Source organism: Vulpes vulpes, chromosome 3, assembly GCF_048418805.1.
Source record: "Vulpes vulpes isolate BD-2025 chromosome 3, VulVul3, whole genome shotgun sequence".
Classification (NCBI taxonomy): Eukaryota; Metazoa; Chordata; class Mammalia; order Carnivora; family Canidae; genus Vulpes; species Vulpes vulpes.
The window spans coordinates 132,342,560-132,358,872 of NC_132782.1; the positions used below are offsets into that span (position 1 = coordinate 132,342,560).

At 32.4% G+C, this 16,313-nt stretch overlaps 1 protein-coding gene across 3 annotated transcripts in view; it reads left to right on the forward strand.

Annotated features, from left to right (window-relative positions):
- HFM1 (helicase for meiosis 1) overlaps positions 1-16,313 on the forward strand; it is a 99,196-nt gene that overhangs the window by 36,049 nt on the left and 46,834 nt on the right. For all 3 annotated transcript variants that reach the window (XR_012000776.1, XR_012000777.1, XM_025996484.2), the window contains exons 14-23: positions 454-497; positions 604-705; positions 1,097-1,242; positions 2,134-2,228; positions 2,851-2,984; positions 4,194-4,241; positions 7,343-7,423; positions 9,728-9,819; positions 11,224-11,330; positions 11,426-11,473. Coding sequence is in view for 1 of the 3 variants with exons in the window: in XM_025996484.2 (XP_025852269.1) it covers positions 454-497; positions 604-705; positions 1,097-1,242; positions 2,134-2,228; positions 2,851-2,984; positions 4,194-4,241; positions 7,343-7,423; positions 9,728-9,819; positions 11,224-11,330; positions 11,426-11,473 (897 nt within the window). In the remaining 2 variants the exon portion in view is untranslated. The remainder of the gene's footprint in view (positions 1-453; positions 498-603; positions 706-1,096; positions 1,243-2,133; positions 2,229-2,850; positions 2,985-4,193; positions 4,242-7,342; positions 7,424-9,727; positions 9,820-11,223; positions 11,331-11,425; positions 11,474-16,313) is intronic.

Below are 16,313 nucleotides of genomic sequence, written 5' to 3' on the forward strand. Positions count from 1 at the left end.
ATTTTTTTTTAAAGATTTTATTTATTTATTTATTTATTTATTTATTTACTTACTTACTTACTTACTTACTTATTTATGAGAGAGAGAAAGAGAGAGAGAGGCAGAGACGTAGGCAGAGGGAGAAGCAGGCTCCATGCTGGGAGCCTGATGCAGTACTTGATCCCAGGACTCCAGGATCACACCCTGGGCCGAAGGCATGGGCTAAACTGCTGAGCCACCCAGAGATCCCCCCCTTTGACCATTTTAAAATTATTTCTTGTTTTGTTTTGCTGAGTTGTAAATTTAGGGACTTCTGAGTATAAAGTTAGATTTTTGCTACTTCTTAAAGGTGATTTTCAAACAATGATATTGTGAAAAAATTTTAATATCTGTCGTTTCAAAATAATTAATAAACTAAGAGTTTTTATGTTAATGGGAATAATTCTTAATAATGTTATGGTATTTTTAAAACAGGTTACAGAAGTATGCATATTCCATAAGAGATTCAAAACTGAGAGGTAGGTTTAGAGATTATTTTAAATAGCGTTTTCAACTATGCATAAAAGGAGTCAATTATAGATGAAACATTAACAGCATATAACAGATGATGTATTTGTATTATAGATATCTTAATACATGGTGTTGCTTATCATCATGCTGGTATGGAGCTGTCAGATAGAAAAGTAGTTGAAGGAGCTTTCACTGTTGGAGATCTACCAGTTCTTTGTAAGTAAAACCTATTTTTGTGGCTATTATAAGATATTTTGGAAAACTATTTACTTGTTAAGAGGAAAAAAGAAAAAGCAAGTATTCTGACTTATTTCTGCTTTTCTTTCAAGAATCTAAAATTACATAATTACCCATGCATATACATGCTACAGTAGTTTTAATTCTTTATTATGCTGCTGAATACAATGCTACCTGAAAAGTAAGAATTTAATAGTTTTTTGGTTTTAAGATGTGTTATTATTTTACATTGTAATGTTTTTTTCCTCTTTTTTCTTAAATTTCCTATGTATGAGTTTTTATTATAAGAATATGTATTTTATAAAAATATGTCTACCTGAAGCAATAAAGTTATATGGCTTTAAATTAATTATTTCTTAATCTGATGCAGTTACCACCAGTACTTTAGCTATGGGAGTAAATTTGCCAGCTCACCTAGTAGTTATAAAATCTACAATGCATTATGCTGGAGGAATGTTTGAAGAATACAGTGAAACAGATATTCTACAGATGATTGGTAGAGCTGGTCGACCTCAAGTAAGTGACAATATTTTATTTTTGTAACTTGTTTTAAAATAAGCTAAAAAGGAAAAACTTTTTTGTGTACTTTTTGTTAAGTAGGAGATTAACATTTCATACTCAGATTAGGTTTAAAAATAAGTGCAAATCTATTTTAGTGGAGAAAAAGTAAAACAAGTCTCACCAAAGGAGACATACTGCCTATACTCTAAGTTTCCCTTGGCTGATGGTTAGGGTGATGAATGTGTATATGCTGTCAAAAGGGTTTTTTTGGTTTTGAAATTATTTTGATTTTTGTTTTGTTTTTTGTTCTGAATGGGGATGCTATGTACATTTTAGATGGGACAGTATTTCATTGTTCATTGCAGAATGTGTAGCATCCCCAAGTCTTAGCACAAAATGCCAATAGTGGTCCCCAGGTATTGACCCCTAAATATTAGCCCATATACATTACAAAACATCTCCTACTCTAGCAAATATTTAAATAGAGAAGTCATTTGTATAGACATAGGAGCATTTAGGAAGAATATCTTTTCAAAGAATGTCAAAATATTATGTTATCTAAATCATGATTTTTATAAGATTAGATTACATATAAACTAGAACAAATCTTATAACTTTTATTCAGTTACCTAAATTTGTTTTGATTTACCATTGCCAAAATTATGTAACATTGAACCAAATAATATTTTTATATCTGTACTCTTGGAAGTATAATTAATTAAGTTTTTAGTAAACATTCATATTCAGAAGCATTTTTAAGGTATTTTTGACTTGTTTAGGACAAGGACTATTTAATATAAAATAAAATTCATGAATTATTGAAGAGAACTGGACCCAATATGTACTCTTTTTTACTACATTTCTCTTTCTGTGTGTATGTGTGTGTGTGTGTGTATTTTTTTCCAGTTTGATACTACAGCTACTGCAGTTATTATGACTCGGTTAAGTACAAAAGAGAAGTATATTCAGATGTTAGCTTGTAGTGACACTGTAGAAAGCAGGTAATACAGAAAATATTCTAAGACGATGTTACTATAGCCTGTATTTTTCCTTTTCACATATTAAAAGGAAATTTGATTAGGAGATTTTCAAAGGCCATTGTCTTGAAACTTTTCAATAATCTAAGTAGAAAGTTTGTGTCCTTTTAAGAAACTCAATAGTTAAAAAGAAAAAGCATAATATTTTTATTCAGTAGTTTCCTAACCTGTGATAGCATGTATCCTTGTTAAAAAAAAAAAAGGCCAAATTAGTAATAAGAGGGAGAGTTTAATTTTCACATCTCTTCACATCTTTAAAATTTGTTTAATAATAGTAAGTTATCCGGGACCTTTTAGCAAAGTATATGATTGTAATACTCTGAGAGAATATTCACTCCCTACTCTTGTTAAGTAATAATGTTTTTTGAAGCCATAGGATAAGAAAAAATCTATAATTTTTAATAGTTGAACTTATCTTTTAAGGTTTTGTCTTATTTATTTGAAGATCAAGTTATTTTTCATGAATTATTAATGTAGCACTGAGTATATTCAATTATTATTGAATTATTCAAAATATTGCAGTTTAAAAAGGTAAGATTATGTCATTGAAATATATATTACTAATGCAAAGTTTTTTTTTAATTAGTTTACACAGACATCTTATCGAACATTTAAATGCAGAGATAGTGTTACATACCATCACAGATGTGAATATTGCTTTGGAATGGATACGATCAACTTTGCTTTATATCAGAGCCTTGAAAAATCCATCTCATTATGGTTTGTTACTTTGATTTGAAAAAATAGTAAATTTTTCAAGCCAGTTGAGTCTATATTTATACTACTAAGTCACAGAATAGGTTACAGACACTAAAAGGTAACAAATAAAGAATAACAATCAGAAATACATTAGAGGGGATCCTTGGGTGGCTCAGCGGTTTAGCGCCTACCTTTGGCCCAGGGCGTGATCCTGGAGTCCTGGGATTGGGTCCTGCATCAGGCTCTCGGCATGGAGCTTGCTTCTCCCTCCTCCTGTGTCTCTGCCTCTCTCTCTCTCTGTTTTTCATAAATAAATAAATAAATCTTTAAAAAAAAAAAGACATTAGAGGCAAGAGTAAACAAATGTGAGAAATCTGTTTTATTTCTAGTCTTTTTTTTTTTTAATTTTTATTTATTATTTATGTATTATAGTCACAGAGAGAGAGAGAGAGAGAGGCAGAGACACAGGCAGAGGAAGAAGCAGGCTCCTTGCACCGGGAGCCTGATGTGGGATTCGATCCCGGGTCTCTAGGATCGCGCCCTGGGCCAAAGGCAGGCGCTAAACCGCTGCGCCACCCAGGGATCCCTATTTCTAGTCTTTTAATAAAGTTTGAAATCAGCACCACTAAAAATAGACCTTTTAGAAAAAATTTAGCTCAAATAAAAATAATAAAAATGCCTAAAATTATTTTTAAAATGTTAAAGTAAAAAAAATTCTTGAATTTTTTCTGAACCTGTGTTTAAATCAAAGGATATAGTATTGCTGTTGCCGCTGGAATTTACAGCCTGCTTGTAAAGCTAACATGTGGTTGTGTTGTTTCTACAAGTTTCTTTCATATGGTACAGATTATAAAGTAAAAATACTTGGAATTGCTGAGTATCAAATTAAAACCTGTGTTGTTATAGTACTATTTTAATGCACACAGATTTAAAACTTTAAAATCTCCAGGAGAAAAAAATACAGTATGCATGGTCATACACACACACACACACACACACACACACTAAAATAAGCAAGAGATAGCCAATTGATATTGAAAGGATTTCAAAACAGTGGTTATTTTCTGTAGATAGTTAAGCCTTGTTTTAACTCATTAAGCTACTATTTTTCCCTGCTCAAGACTAAGTTAGACTACTGTTTTCTAGTTAACTTGTGTATAAACTGAGCCTAGAAAGCTGAGTTAAGTCCTTTCTATTTTAGCATTTTATGAATTTTCATAATTTATACAGGTTTTGCATCTGGATTGAACAAAGATGGAATTGAAGCAAAATTACAAGGTTAGATGTATTTCCTTGTAAAATATTTTTTAATAAATTTAATGAAAAAGGTCAATGTGAAAGTAAGAGTACTCCTTGGTAAATTATTTTTTTTAAAAGTAAAGTTTCCTCAAAAAAATATATGAAGTATTTGTTTTTCACGTGCAAATAAGGTTTAGCACATGTATTTTTTTCTGAATTAATGAATTCATTAGTTATATTGGAATATCTTCCTTTACATAATATGTTAATTTGTTTTTTTTTATTTTAAAAATGACCCTCGTCTTTGAAAATATTGCCTATAGATATAGACTCTTCATTTTTCTAGTTTAATTTTAATTGAAAATATAAGCCTACTTGATTATGGGCTTCTTATCCTAATCTGTGCTAATGATGTATTCCCATCAAATCCCAGCTTAATTTTTCAATTAATTACTCAATATTTCATTACCTATCTTTTCAAATATCAAAAGATTATTGAGCATTTATTAGGATTAGAAATTGTCAGCTCTTCATTGTATTGAGACTCTCTTTCAGTGAAAGAAAAAATTTTAGATCCTCTAAAAATATTTAGCCAATTTTGGGGTACTTCACTGTCTCAATTGGTAGAGTATGCAACTCTTGATCTTGGGGTTGTGAATTTGAGCCTCAGAGCCTCACAGTGGCTGCAAAGATAACTTAGGAGGATAGAAAGGATCAAGAAGTAGACGTTCATCTACAGAGCAACACTCTAATCTAGACCCTCACTTGGTGTAGATCAAAAATATTTAGACTATTTTAATTTATTCTCTACTTGGATATACACATGGCATATTAAAATGCAGAGATAAGGATGAAGGAGTAAAATTGTCTTGATTAAAGAGTAAATATATTGTTGAAACAAGATGGTAAGCAATAGCATATATTCATAATACTGCAATTGAGAAACAGATCTATAAAATAGTTGTATTATCCTTTATTTATAGACCAATTTTAGTGGTTTTTTTGTAAAGATTTTATTTATTTGAGAGAGAGAGTGTGAATGGGAGAGAGAAGGAGCAAGGGGAGAGGGAGAGGCAAACTCCCTGCCAAGCAGGGAGCCTGTTGCAGGGCTCAGTCCTAGGACCCTGAGGCCATGACCCGATCTAACGTTGGACACTCAACCCACTGAGCCACCCAGGCACTCATATTGACCAATTTTGTAATGGAGTTTTAAAAACATATTTTGATCATACTGATCAAATACAAGAAATCAGACAGTCCAAGAGATGTCTTGCTATATTCTGATAATTGTAATTATTTAACTCTTGTTAAATTAGCAGAACCACAGTTCATATTTGCCTCATCTTTAGTTTAGTTATTATAGGGTAGCTAAGTTTTGCTTAGCTATATATATATATAAAGAATAGCCAAGTTTATTTATAACTGAATATAATGTTTTAGTATTCTTGGAGATCTGCCTTAAATCTCTTAGGAAGGATCCTTAGCATTCCTAAATTTGGTTATACTTTTTTGCTCAGGATCCTTCAATGGTTCCCTCATCACTCCTAGAATAAAATGCAAACTTTCACCAGACCCCACAAATCCTCCTTGATACCTCCCTGCATATTTCTCTGGCTTCATCTCTTGTCACTTTCCGCCTCTTTCATTCTGTTTCTAAATTGGATCTCTTGCTGTTCCTTAAATACACCAAGCTTGTTTCTACATCAGGTCCTTCTACTCTGTTCCTTATTCCTGGAACACTTCTCACATATTTTACTTGGTTTCCACCTTCATTTCATTCAGATCTTTGATCAAATATCAACTCCTCAGAGAAGCCTTCCTGGACTACCTTAATTAAATCTGCCTTTTCAGAGAGAATGGTAAAACAATTTTCATATTATTATTATTGCTGTTTTCCTGCTGTTGTAAAGGTGGTATGTTTCTTTTGAAAATTGGGATAAATATATCTTTACTACATCAGATATTAATATAGCTTTATATCAGAAATACATATAAGCTTCAGTTGAGCTTAAAAAATTCTTATTCTCTAGGTTCCTTCAGCTTTATTTTCTTTCATAGTACCTTTCAATGCCTGAAACTTTATTATTGATTATTAAATTCTGTATTGATTGTTTTCTTCCATAAAATATAAGTTCTGTAGAAAAGGAATCTTGTCTTGCTTAGAATAGTGCTAATGATCTTCTTGGACTGATTAACTTATTGCATGTTAATAGTGGTTTAGTATTACCAACAACTTCAAAGCCTTACTTAACCAAATACTTAAAACTACCAAGCTGCCTAAGCAATGTTGCTTAAACTGAAGTATTTCCCAAATAATTTTTCCTTGTAAGGGCTGTATTTTTGTGAGTGGCTGCTCTGTGTAAGATAGAACAGGTTGTGGCATTCCCACTCCCTGCTCTGAACTACCTCCAATCTTCTGGGCTTTATGGCATGGAACAATGGAAGCATTGTGGTCAGCAGGCTACTACAATTGCTCTGGTCTTCATCAGTCAGTGAGAGTTGAACTTTCATTACTTCCTGTTCAGAGAATCTTTCCAGGTAGCAATGGTAGCATATTAGAGACACTGAAGTGCCAAAATAGTCACAAGTGGTTGCTCCAAGGGTGTGGCAAACTCAGAGGAGGGAAAAGACTGGTGTTTTTTTGAACAATCTTTGTAGATATATTTGACTCTTTATACTTTGTGTGTATATATCTTTGATTAAAGTTAAAAAAAAAAAAGGAAAAAGAAAACCATGCCATATTCAAGTCATATAACAGAGTGGTTACATAGACCTGGAGCAAGTAACCTAGCCTATCTATTTCTTTGTTTCCTAACTTGTATGTGAAATAATATTTGTACCTACCTTGTTGTGTTATTTGAGAATTAAATACAGATTTGTATTTCCTCATTTAAAATTAAAAGTTCCAAGCTGTAAATGTTATTTCATCACTTATTTTGAGAATTTGTATTATTATAGAAAATCTTTTTAGCCTATTAGCTGGCTCTTTCATTTAATGAGTTTTTTTCTTACCACATAAGTAGCAACTACAGTTTTCCCACAGCAAATATACAGAAACACAACTTGAGCATATTTGATTATAAATTCTATATTGTGTGCTCCCTTATAAAATAAAAAATATGTTTCTTATTATTGAACAGAATTATGTTTGAAGAATCTGCATGATTTATCATCTCTGGACTTGATAAGGATGGATGAAGATGTTAATTTCAAACCAACTGGTAATTATTTTATCAGTTAATAAATATAACGATTTCTTAAGACTAATTTTTTTTAAAAAATTCATGAGAGACACAGAGAGAGAGGCAGAGACAGAGGTTGAAGGAGAAGCAGATCACACCCTGAGCTGAAGGCAGACGCTCAACCACTGAGCCACCCAAGTGTCCCTTAACACTAAATTTTAAAATATATCCTACAAAAATTTAGATGATGCTAAAATTAAATTGTAATCTCAGTTGTCAATAGGGTATCCTCATTATTAGCATGGTATATTTATGTAAGAGTATGTAAGAGTCCCATGTATAAAATTATAGAGCTTCTTTTTTTAAAGATTTTATTATTTATTTATTTATTCATGAAAGACAGAGAGAGAAACAGAGACACAGGCAGAGGGAGAAGCAGGCTCCATGCAGGGAGCCTGATGTGGGACTTGATCCCGGGACTCTGGGATCACGCCCTGGGCCGAAGGCAGGCCCTAAACCGCTGAGCCACCCAGGGATCCCCGCTAGTCTTTTTTTCAAACCTTTCATTTTCTCTTGCAGGGAGAAACATATTAATTTATAAACATCTAGGATAAGAGGAGCATCTTTAAATATATCCTAAAGGTTAACATACTACTTCCCATGGTAACCATATTCTCTGTATCTCACACATTGCTCTCAGAAGCTCCCTTTTATGAAACACTGCATCACCCGCATTTTGGCTAAACACATCCACCAAGATCCTAATTGATAAAATGGCTTTTAAGCTGCTGGGCTACTTCTCTTCCTAATTCTTAATTCTGTCTGCTTTACCATGTCCTTGATGCCTATGTCTGATAGGTTGTCACATTCTTCCCTTCTTCAGCAAAACCTATGGCACATATATAAATGTTTTAGCCCTTTGCTTGAGAAGCAGTATGCAGTTTTTTCTTCCCAGCTGTTTCCTGTGTGTGTGCTCAAGACTTGAAATTCTTTATAATGTTTTGACAACTTGTAATTGAAACCAGTAACTTTTTAAATTAATTTCATTCCAATATTTACTTACCCCTACTCTACCCATGCTGCTACCCAGCCAACTCAATGTTCTAGTTCCAAAACAGTTTATTTTCAAACTTGAATTGAATATTGCTCAAGAATTTTAAGTGGTCCTCTGTTATTTTACAAAACAAATCCAAAACCTAAACTCCTTTGTTAGCATTTCAAGGCTCTTTCAGGCCTTCATAGTCTATTACTCATCATGTTGTGGTAATAAAAATAGACAACATTTATTTAGTGCTAGGCACTGTGCTAAGTACTATATATATACTATTGCATTTAATCTTCACAACAAACACATGACATATGGAATTCTATTATCCCCAAATTGCATTAAGAAACTGGTAAAATAACCTGCATATCATCACCTACTTAGTGATGGAGCAGTGACTTGAAGCAGGTCAATTTGACCTGAACTCATAGTTATTATTAAACCATATTCCTCACTAAAGTAGTCTAAAAGATGGTCTTTAAAAAAAAATTTTTTTTTAGAGTAGCCACAGAGGGAGAGAGAATCTTAAGCAGACTCCATGCCCAGCACAAGCCAAATGTGGGGCTCAGTCTCACGACCCTGAGATCATGACCTGAGCCAAAATCAAGAGTCGGTTGCTTAACAGACTGAGCCACCCAGGGAGCCCAAAGATAGTCTTTAACTTTACTGTTTTGATAAATAAGTCTTGGGTTTTTACTGAGGTCATGACAACTTTATTTCCTTTCTGCTAAGGCATATTATTTATTTTTAAATCCTGCTTAAGCCCCATTTTCTCTACTAAGCCATCCCACACTGACCATTCTCTTAGGTTTAATTTCCTCTGTACTTAAGTTTGTATATATAAATATATCTTTAAAAGATAGATTTATTTATTTTAGAAAGAGAGAATGTGTGCTCGGGGCAGGGAGGGGCAGAGGGAGATGGAGAGAGAATCTCAAGCAGACTCAGGCTGAGCACAGAGCACAACTTGGGGCTTCATCTCATGACTCTGAGATCATGACCTAAGCCCAAATCAAGAGTCAGATGCTTAACTGACTGAATCACCCAGGCGCCCCAGTGGTATATGTAAATATTATCATTACCTGGATTTTGTTCTGTAGTCTATTTTGCATATAGTTATTTCCCTAGCCAACCTATAAATTCTAGACACTGTGTCTTCTAGATTTTTTGATGTGTCTTTTGTGTCTGATGCTATTACAGGCACAGAATAGACATTAAGGAATGTTTGTTAAACTGATGAAAAAGCAAGTTGTTTCAACTAATGGAGTGAATGTTTCTTTTTTCATCTTTTTCCACAGAGGCAGGAAGATTAATGGCTTGGTATTACATTACATTTGAGACAGTGAAGAAATTTTCTACTATCAGTGGAAAAGAGACTTTATTAGATCTGGTAAATTAGTTGTCACTAGAAAATAAATATGTAATGATATAGTATAAAAAATATTGGGGAAACAGCTAATTTGCATATCATGCAATTTAAGAATGAATGAGCAGACAAGAAAGCATTCCTAATAGTACCTATGTCTCTTTATCTTATATACTTTTGATCATTGAGGTATGGAATATTACTCTTTATAATAAATTTTCAATTTTATCTCTGTATTAGGGCTAAGAAATTTAATATATATATATCCAAAGTAGGGATGACACTACCTTTCAACTTACATGATAATACCAATTACCTTGGTAGTGGCTACCAAGTGTACTTTGTTGATAATGCCAATTACCTTGGTAGTGGCTACCAAGTGTACCATCACTAGGATGATGTGGCATGCATGATATATTAGACAAGTCTGCTGGGAGTGATGCACAATGTTGGACATATGTGCCACATACTTGCAATTCTTCCCTAAATCTTTTGCATCAGAATAGCAATAATAGTTAGAACTAGGATAGTATTGGTGATAGACCAGAAAAAGACAGTGATTGTGGAGAAGTGGGAGTTAAAACAAGGTTATATTAAGATATCACCAGTGGGGCAGCTTTGTAGCTACAGCAGTAAATAAAACCATAGTCTTGTTGATACCTGATAACTGTATTGATCCTTTCTCTCTTTACAGGGGATGTGAATATGCAACAAGATACTTATTCTTGTTCTCAAATTTAACCATTAATTTTTACTTAAAATATCTTATTTGATTATTATAATGATATTATTATACAAAAATTGCACAAAAACTGATGAAAAGTAAAATGTTTATATTTTTATGTAAATATTATTCTTAACTAAGAAGCAATCAAGAGTAGAAAATCCCTAATATTTTCATTAACTCCTCTTATTTTGAGTTAGTAAGTATGTAAGAGAATTAGAACAGATGTTAGTTTCATGTTACAGATGTGAGAAACCAAAGCACAAAGAGTGCTTTGCTCTAAGTCATCTAGCAGAACTAGACCGTACAATACAAATTTAATATCTAAAGCATTCTTTCCATTACAAAATTAGTCTTAATGAAGATAATGATTTGCAAACTACAGAGGGGTAAATAATAACATAATAGTAGAATTGACAGTTACATTTATTGAGGGCGTATTATGTGGTAGGCACAGGACTGAATATTTTAAATTTTATTTTATTAATCTTAATGATTTTATTGGCATAGTCCCAGAGTCTAGCACAATGTCTGGCATATAACAAGTGTTTGTAAACGTGTTAGTGAATGAATGAATGAATCTTTAAAAGGCAAAATGTATAAAGCAAGTTTTTAATTCTGTTATACATTTTAAGTGTAAGAAGATGAGAGGAAAGAAATAAAGAATGGACATAAATAAATGAACAAATGATGAAAATTTACAGGTCACGATGATATCCAGCTGCAAGGAATTTGTAGATGTGCAGTTAAGGATAAATGAAAAGAAAATATTGAATACTTTGAACAAAGATCCAAATAGAGTAACTATCAGGTATGGAGGTTAAATAAGTCTTAAATAATTTTCTAAAAGTTTTATTTAGTTAAAATAAGTAGTAATAAAGTGTTGCCTTGTGTTTTTATTTATAGATTTCCAATGGAAGGAAGAATTAAAACAAGAGAAATGAAAATAAATTGGTAAAGATGATTGTTAAATGTCTTAAAAATAGCTACCATTGGTAATTCATATTTATGAAAGTTTTTTTTAGTTTTAAAATTTTATTTTAAATTTGCTTTCCTTAATACAAAAAAGAGCACATTTACATAGGAAGGTATCAAATACAGATGTGAAATTAATATCAAATTCTCAGACTTCAGTTAAAATAGATGATTTGTGAATTTTTTAAATCAATAAATATGTTTTGAGAGTGTGTTCTGCTGAAGCAAGGTAATGAGAAAAGAAAGTTAGGTTTTTCATGATCAGGAGCTTTCAAGTTAGCTTGAATGAGAACCATGTGTATAAGGATAAACGTGTATAAAGATAATGGAGAGTGTGGAAACACATATAATAAATGTATATTGAATGAGAGTAGCATTCTGAGAGAGACAAATAGTAAAAGTAAAACCATGAGAGAGACAAATAGTAATAGGAAAAACATGAGTGAATGCATATGTGATAGTGGAATGCCTGTTCTGAGAATGAGAAGTTCATATAGAGGAATAGTAAATAGAAGTGTAAACTAAGACTACATTGTAAATTGTGACTTACACAGTTTGCAACACAAATTTTTCTGCTATGCCTAGTGTTTTATTTACTGAGTATTTAGGTCTTAGTGCTAAACTCTTTTATTTAGTTGGTGATTTATGTGAAATGACCTATGTGCCTCAATAAAGCCAGTTAACCAAAAAATTTGTTTTTCCTCCTTAGCTAGAGGAGGTCACTCTGGTATACTTCCTTACATTCCATTGAATTTTATCTCCCACATGCCTTAAAGTCTCAGAAACAAACTTCTTACAGTTGTATACAGCTCAACAGGCAGATCTATAGCTTGGACAACAGAAGCTAATGCTCTGTTCCTTAGCTATATTTCTCTAGAAATTCAAATACCCAAGACCATATAGTCTAGTCCTTTCATTTTATGAATGAAGTGGGTGATGCCCAGATAAGCTGACTTTCCCAAGATATTACTGCACTACTAGAGACTGAGCTAGAAATAAAACCTAGACCTCTTGATTCTTTCAGTGTTTGTTTCCAGTATACTCTGTTGTATCAACTATTGGGTCATATTAAATCAAAGTACTTTTCCATTAGCATCTTCTTAGGAACACTTTATTTGCAGCTTTAATGCTTCTATTTACCTTCCCTTAGGTTGGGTCATCATTCTTTTGATTAGTGCTGTCAGATTTTAGAATTGATGATTTTATAATTTTTATAAATATCAGAATTTAGTTTCCTCTTATAATTTCCCACCTTTCTGTGTCTACTTCAGTGTGACTGGGAAAAGAGAACTATGTGGGGGCCTTTCTTAATCCAAAATGTAGTTTTTTCGTAGGTGATGATAGCTAATAGTTGCCACTTTCATGTGTCTCTCATATCCCTGTTACTGTACTGAATTTCAGATTTTTTTTTCAGATTTTTTAAAGTAGATATTAATCTTCTTAATTTTAAACTTTTATTCTTCCAAGTTTTCGAACTTTAATTTTAGGCTATTTTTTATTTTTTGTAACTTTAATTCCCAGATCTTTTGTACTCACCACTAGCTCTGATTGCTTTAACTGGTATTTTTCAAAGAACTCTTGGATGTATTTTTAGATCAATGATTTCTTTTCTCCTTCATTTGTTTCTTATTATTATATAAATAAGGCATGGATTAATTTTTAAAGAGTCAAAAATTTATAAATCAAAAGGTAAAGTCTGGGCAGCCCAGGTGGCTCAGCGGTTTAGTGCCACCTTCAGCCCAGGACATGATTCTGGAGAGACCCGGGATCGAGTCTCACGTTGGGCTCCCTGCATGGAGTCTGTTCTCCCTCGGCCTGTTATCTCTGCCTCTCTCTCTCTCTCTCTCTCTCTTTCTGTGTGTCTCTCATGAATAAATAAATAAAATCTTAAAAAAAAAAAGGTAAGGTCTGTCTTGACCTCTCTGATATTTCTTCCCTAGAAGTAGCTATTATCAGTAGTTTGCTGCATCCTTCCAATTTTCTATTTATTTAGCACAAATATGTATGTTAATAAACATATATGTCTACTACAAAAACAAGATCATAATTACTGTTCTTGTGATGCCATTAATATTCCCTGTAAGTACATAAACATGTTAACCTCATTTATTTTAACGGCAATGTATACTTTAATAGCAATGTAGTTTATGAGTATATTATAATTTCTAACCACTCCTTTATTGATAAAGAATTAGATAGTTAACAAATTTTTACTATTATAAATAGTACTGAAATGAGCTTCCTGGTGTTTATATCATATTTTTCAAAGATTTCTGGGTGAAAGTATATATAAATGAGAAGATTTAATATGTAATGCCAAATTGCCTTTGAAAAGGCTTCTCTGAATTATAATTCCCACTCATAGTGTAAAAAGAGTGACTATTTCCATACATCCTCTCTAATGCTTGTTTTATATCTTTGAACTTTTGCCAATCTAATGGGTGAAAATTATATTTAAAAATTTGCAAATCCGGGATCCCTGGGTGGTGCAGTGGTTTAGCGCCTGCCTTTGGCCCAGGGCACAATCCTGGAGACCCGGGATTGAATCCCACGTCGGGCTCCGGTGCATGGAGCCTGCTTCTCCCTCTGCCTATGTCTCTGCCTCTCTCTCTCTCTCTCTGTGTGACTATCATAAATAAATAAAAATTAAAAAAAAATAAAAAATAAAAATAAAAATTTGCAAATCCCTGATTATTAGGGATGTATTATTTGGTTTTACGCAGAAGTGTTAAATAGTTATAAAATCATACATATTAATCTCTTCTTAATGAGTTCTATGTTTTGTGTCTTGTTTAAGGAAGTTTTTTCCCCTCCTGTATTTCTTAGGATTAGGTTGAACTATGTAAAACTACATAATAAAATGAGTTAGCAATAGCTTAAAGAAGACAGGCTACTTTTCTTTCACAGAAGAGATAGTTCAAAGTGGATTAGTCTAAGGTAGATATGGTGCCTTCATGGTATCATCAGTACTTGGCTTTCTGTCTTTCAGTTCTGCCATCCCACATACCTTCTGTTTCAAGGTCACCTTATTGTCCAAAATAACTTCTAGAGCTTCAGCCATTATATTTGAGTACCTTCTATCTTTTAGTAGACTCCTTAGAAGTCCCAGATAACACTTTACACCTAGTTATAGGACTACCCCTAAGTGCAAAGGAGACTGGGAAATGTCTTGGTGATAGATAGTGTGCCTAGATTAAAATTGGGCTTCTGCTATTAAAAAGGAAAGAGAGTAAATAAATGTTGGGTAGGCAAAGCAGTCTCTGCCACAAATCCTAAGATCATAGGACTTCTCCTATCACTTCTTCAAATACTTTAAAACCATTTTATGTTTTACCTTTAGGCTTCCTATAAGGCATCTGGAGTTAATTTCTTTATATGGTGTAAGTTAGGAATTTAATTATATTTTGTTCCCAAAAGGTAGTCAGAAATGTTTGATAAATACATTGCTATTCTCTCTTTGCCTAATGATTTGAAATGCTGCCTTTTCATAAACTAAATTCCTAATCATCTGTTTTTAGACACTTAACTGTTGGTCTAGTCTATTTATTTTGTTGCTGTTACAATACCACATTGTTTTACTTGTTCCTCTTATATTAAAGTTTTGTGACATGGTAAGGCAATTCCCTCCTTTATGTTCTTCTAAAGATGTAGCCAAAAGGCTACTCTGATATTTTTCCTCTCTCTATGAACTTTAGAATCAGTTTATCAAGATCTATAAAAAGTCCTTTTGAAATTGATTTTATAGATTGGGGAAGATTCTTGTTTTTACAATTCTGAAATCTTTCTGTCTAGAAATATGGTATCTTTCTCCATCTATTTGGGTCTTTATATCTTTCTGTGAAGTTTACCATTTAGGTTTATATTTCTTGGCAGGTTCATTTCTTGGTATTTTTTGGAGTTTGACATTGTGAACAGAGTCCTTTTAAAAATTGCATAACATTGTATTTTGTAATCAGTTATGGAGTATATATAAGAAGGCTACTGGGTTTTTGTTTTTTGTTTTTGTTTTTTTTTAAGGCTACTGGTTTTTGAATTTTGATTGTTTTATCTATCTCACTGAACTCTGTTAAAAGAGTACTAGAAGTCCTTCATTTGGTTTGCAGGGATTTCCTAGATAGTCATATCTATAAAGAAGGATAGTTTTATCTCAATTACTAATAGTTATAGCTCTTATTTTTCTTAACTTGCAGGTGAAACTTCTAATATACTGTCCTTAGTTTCAGATCAAACATCCTGTCTCATTACTGTTTTTAGTGGTCAAGTGTCCATTGTTGCACCACCAAGGAATTCCTCACATTTTTGGAATTAGGTTCTGGGATCCATTATGCTCCTTCTTGCTTATGTAAAAACAGGTTTGAGTTCAGGGTAAAGAGCTACCTGTCATTGTTGTGAAAATCTGAAAGTGTCTTTTATATTCCTTTTTTTTTTTTTTGCAGTGTTTATAACTTTTCTTGAATCAGTTTTTGCTGATTTATATGTTCCTGAGGTAGAATTCATTTCATCCATATTGTCTGTTTTATGACATATTTTGTTTTCTAATAAGTTAAAAATTTCCTCTGAAGATGTAATGTCAGCTTTCTAATTTCTAATATTATTTGTGTCATCTCTTCTTTCTCTTAATTGATTTTTCCAGAGGTTTCTATATTTTGATCTTTTCAAGCCATTTATTTTTCTATTCCATTAATTTCTGATTTTATCTTTATTTTCTTCCTTCTACTTTCTTCTGTTTGTAGTTTTTTTGTTATGTGTTTGCTCCATTTTTTGTTTTTCTTGTTTTCCTTAAAATATTTAATACTTCAAATTTTCTACTAAGTATCAT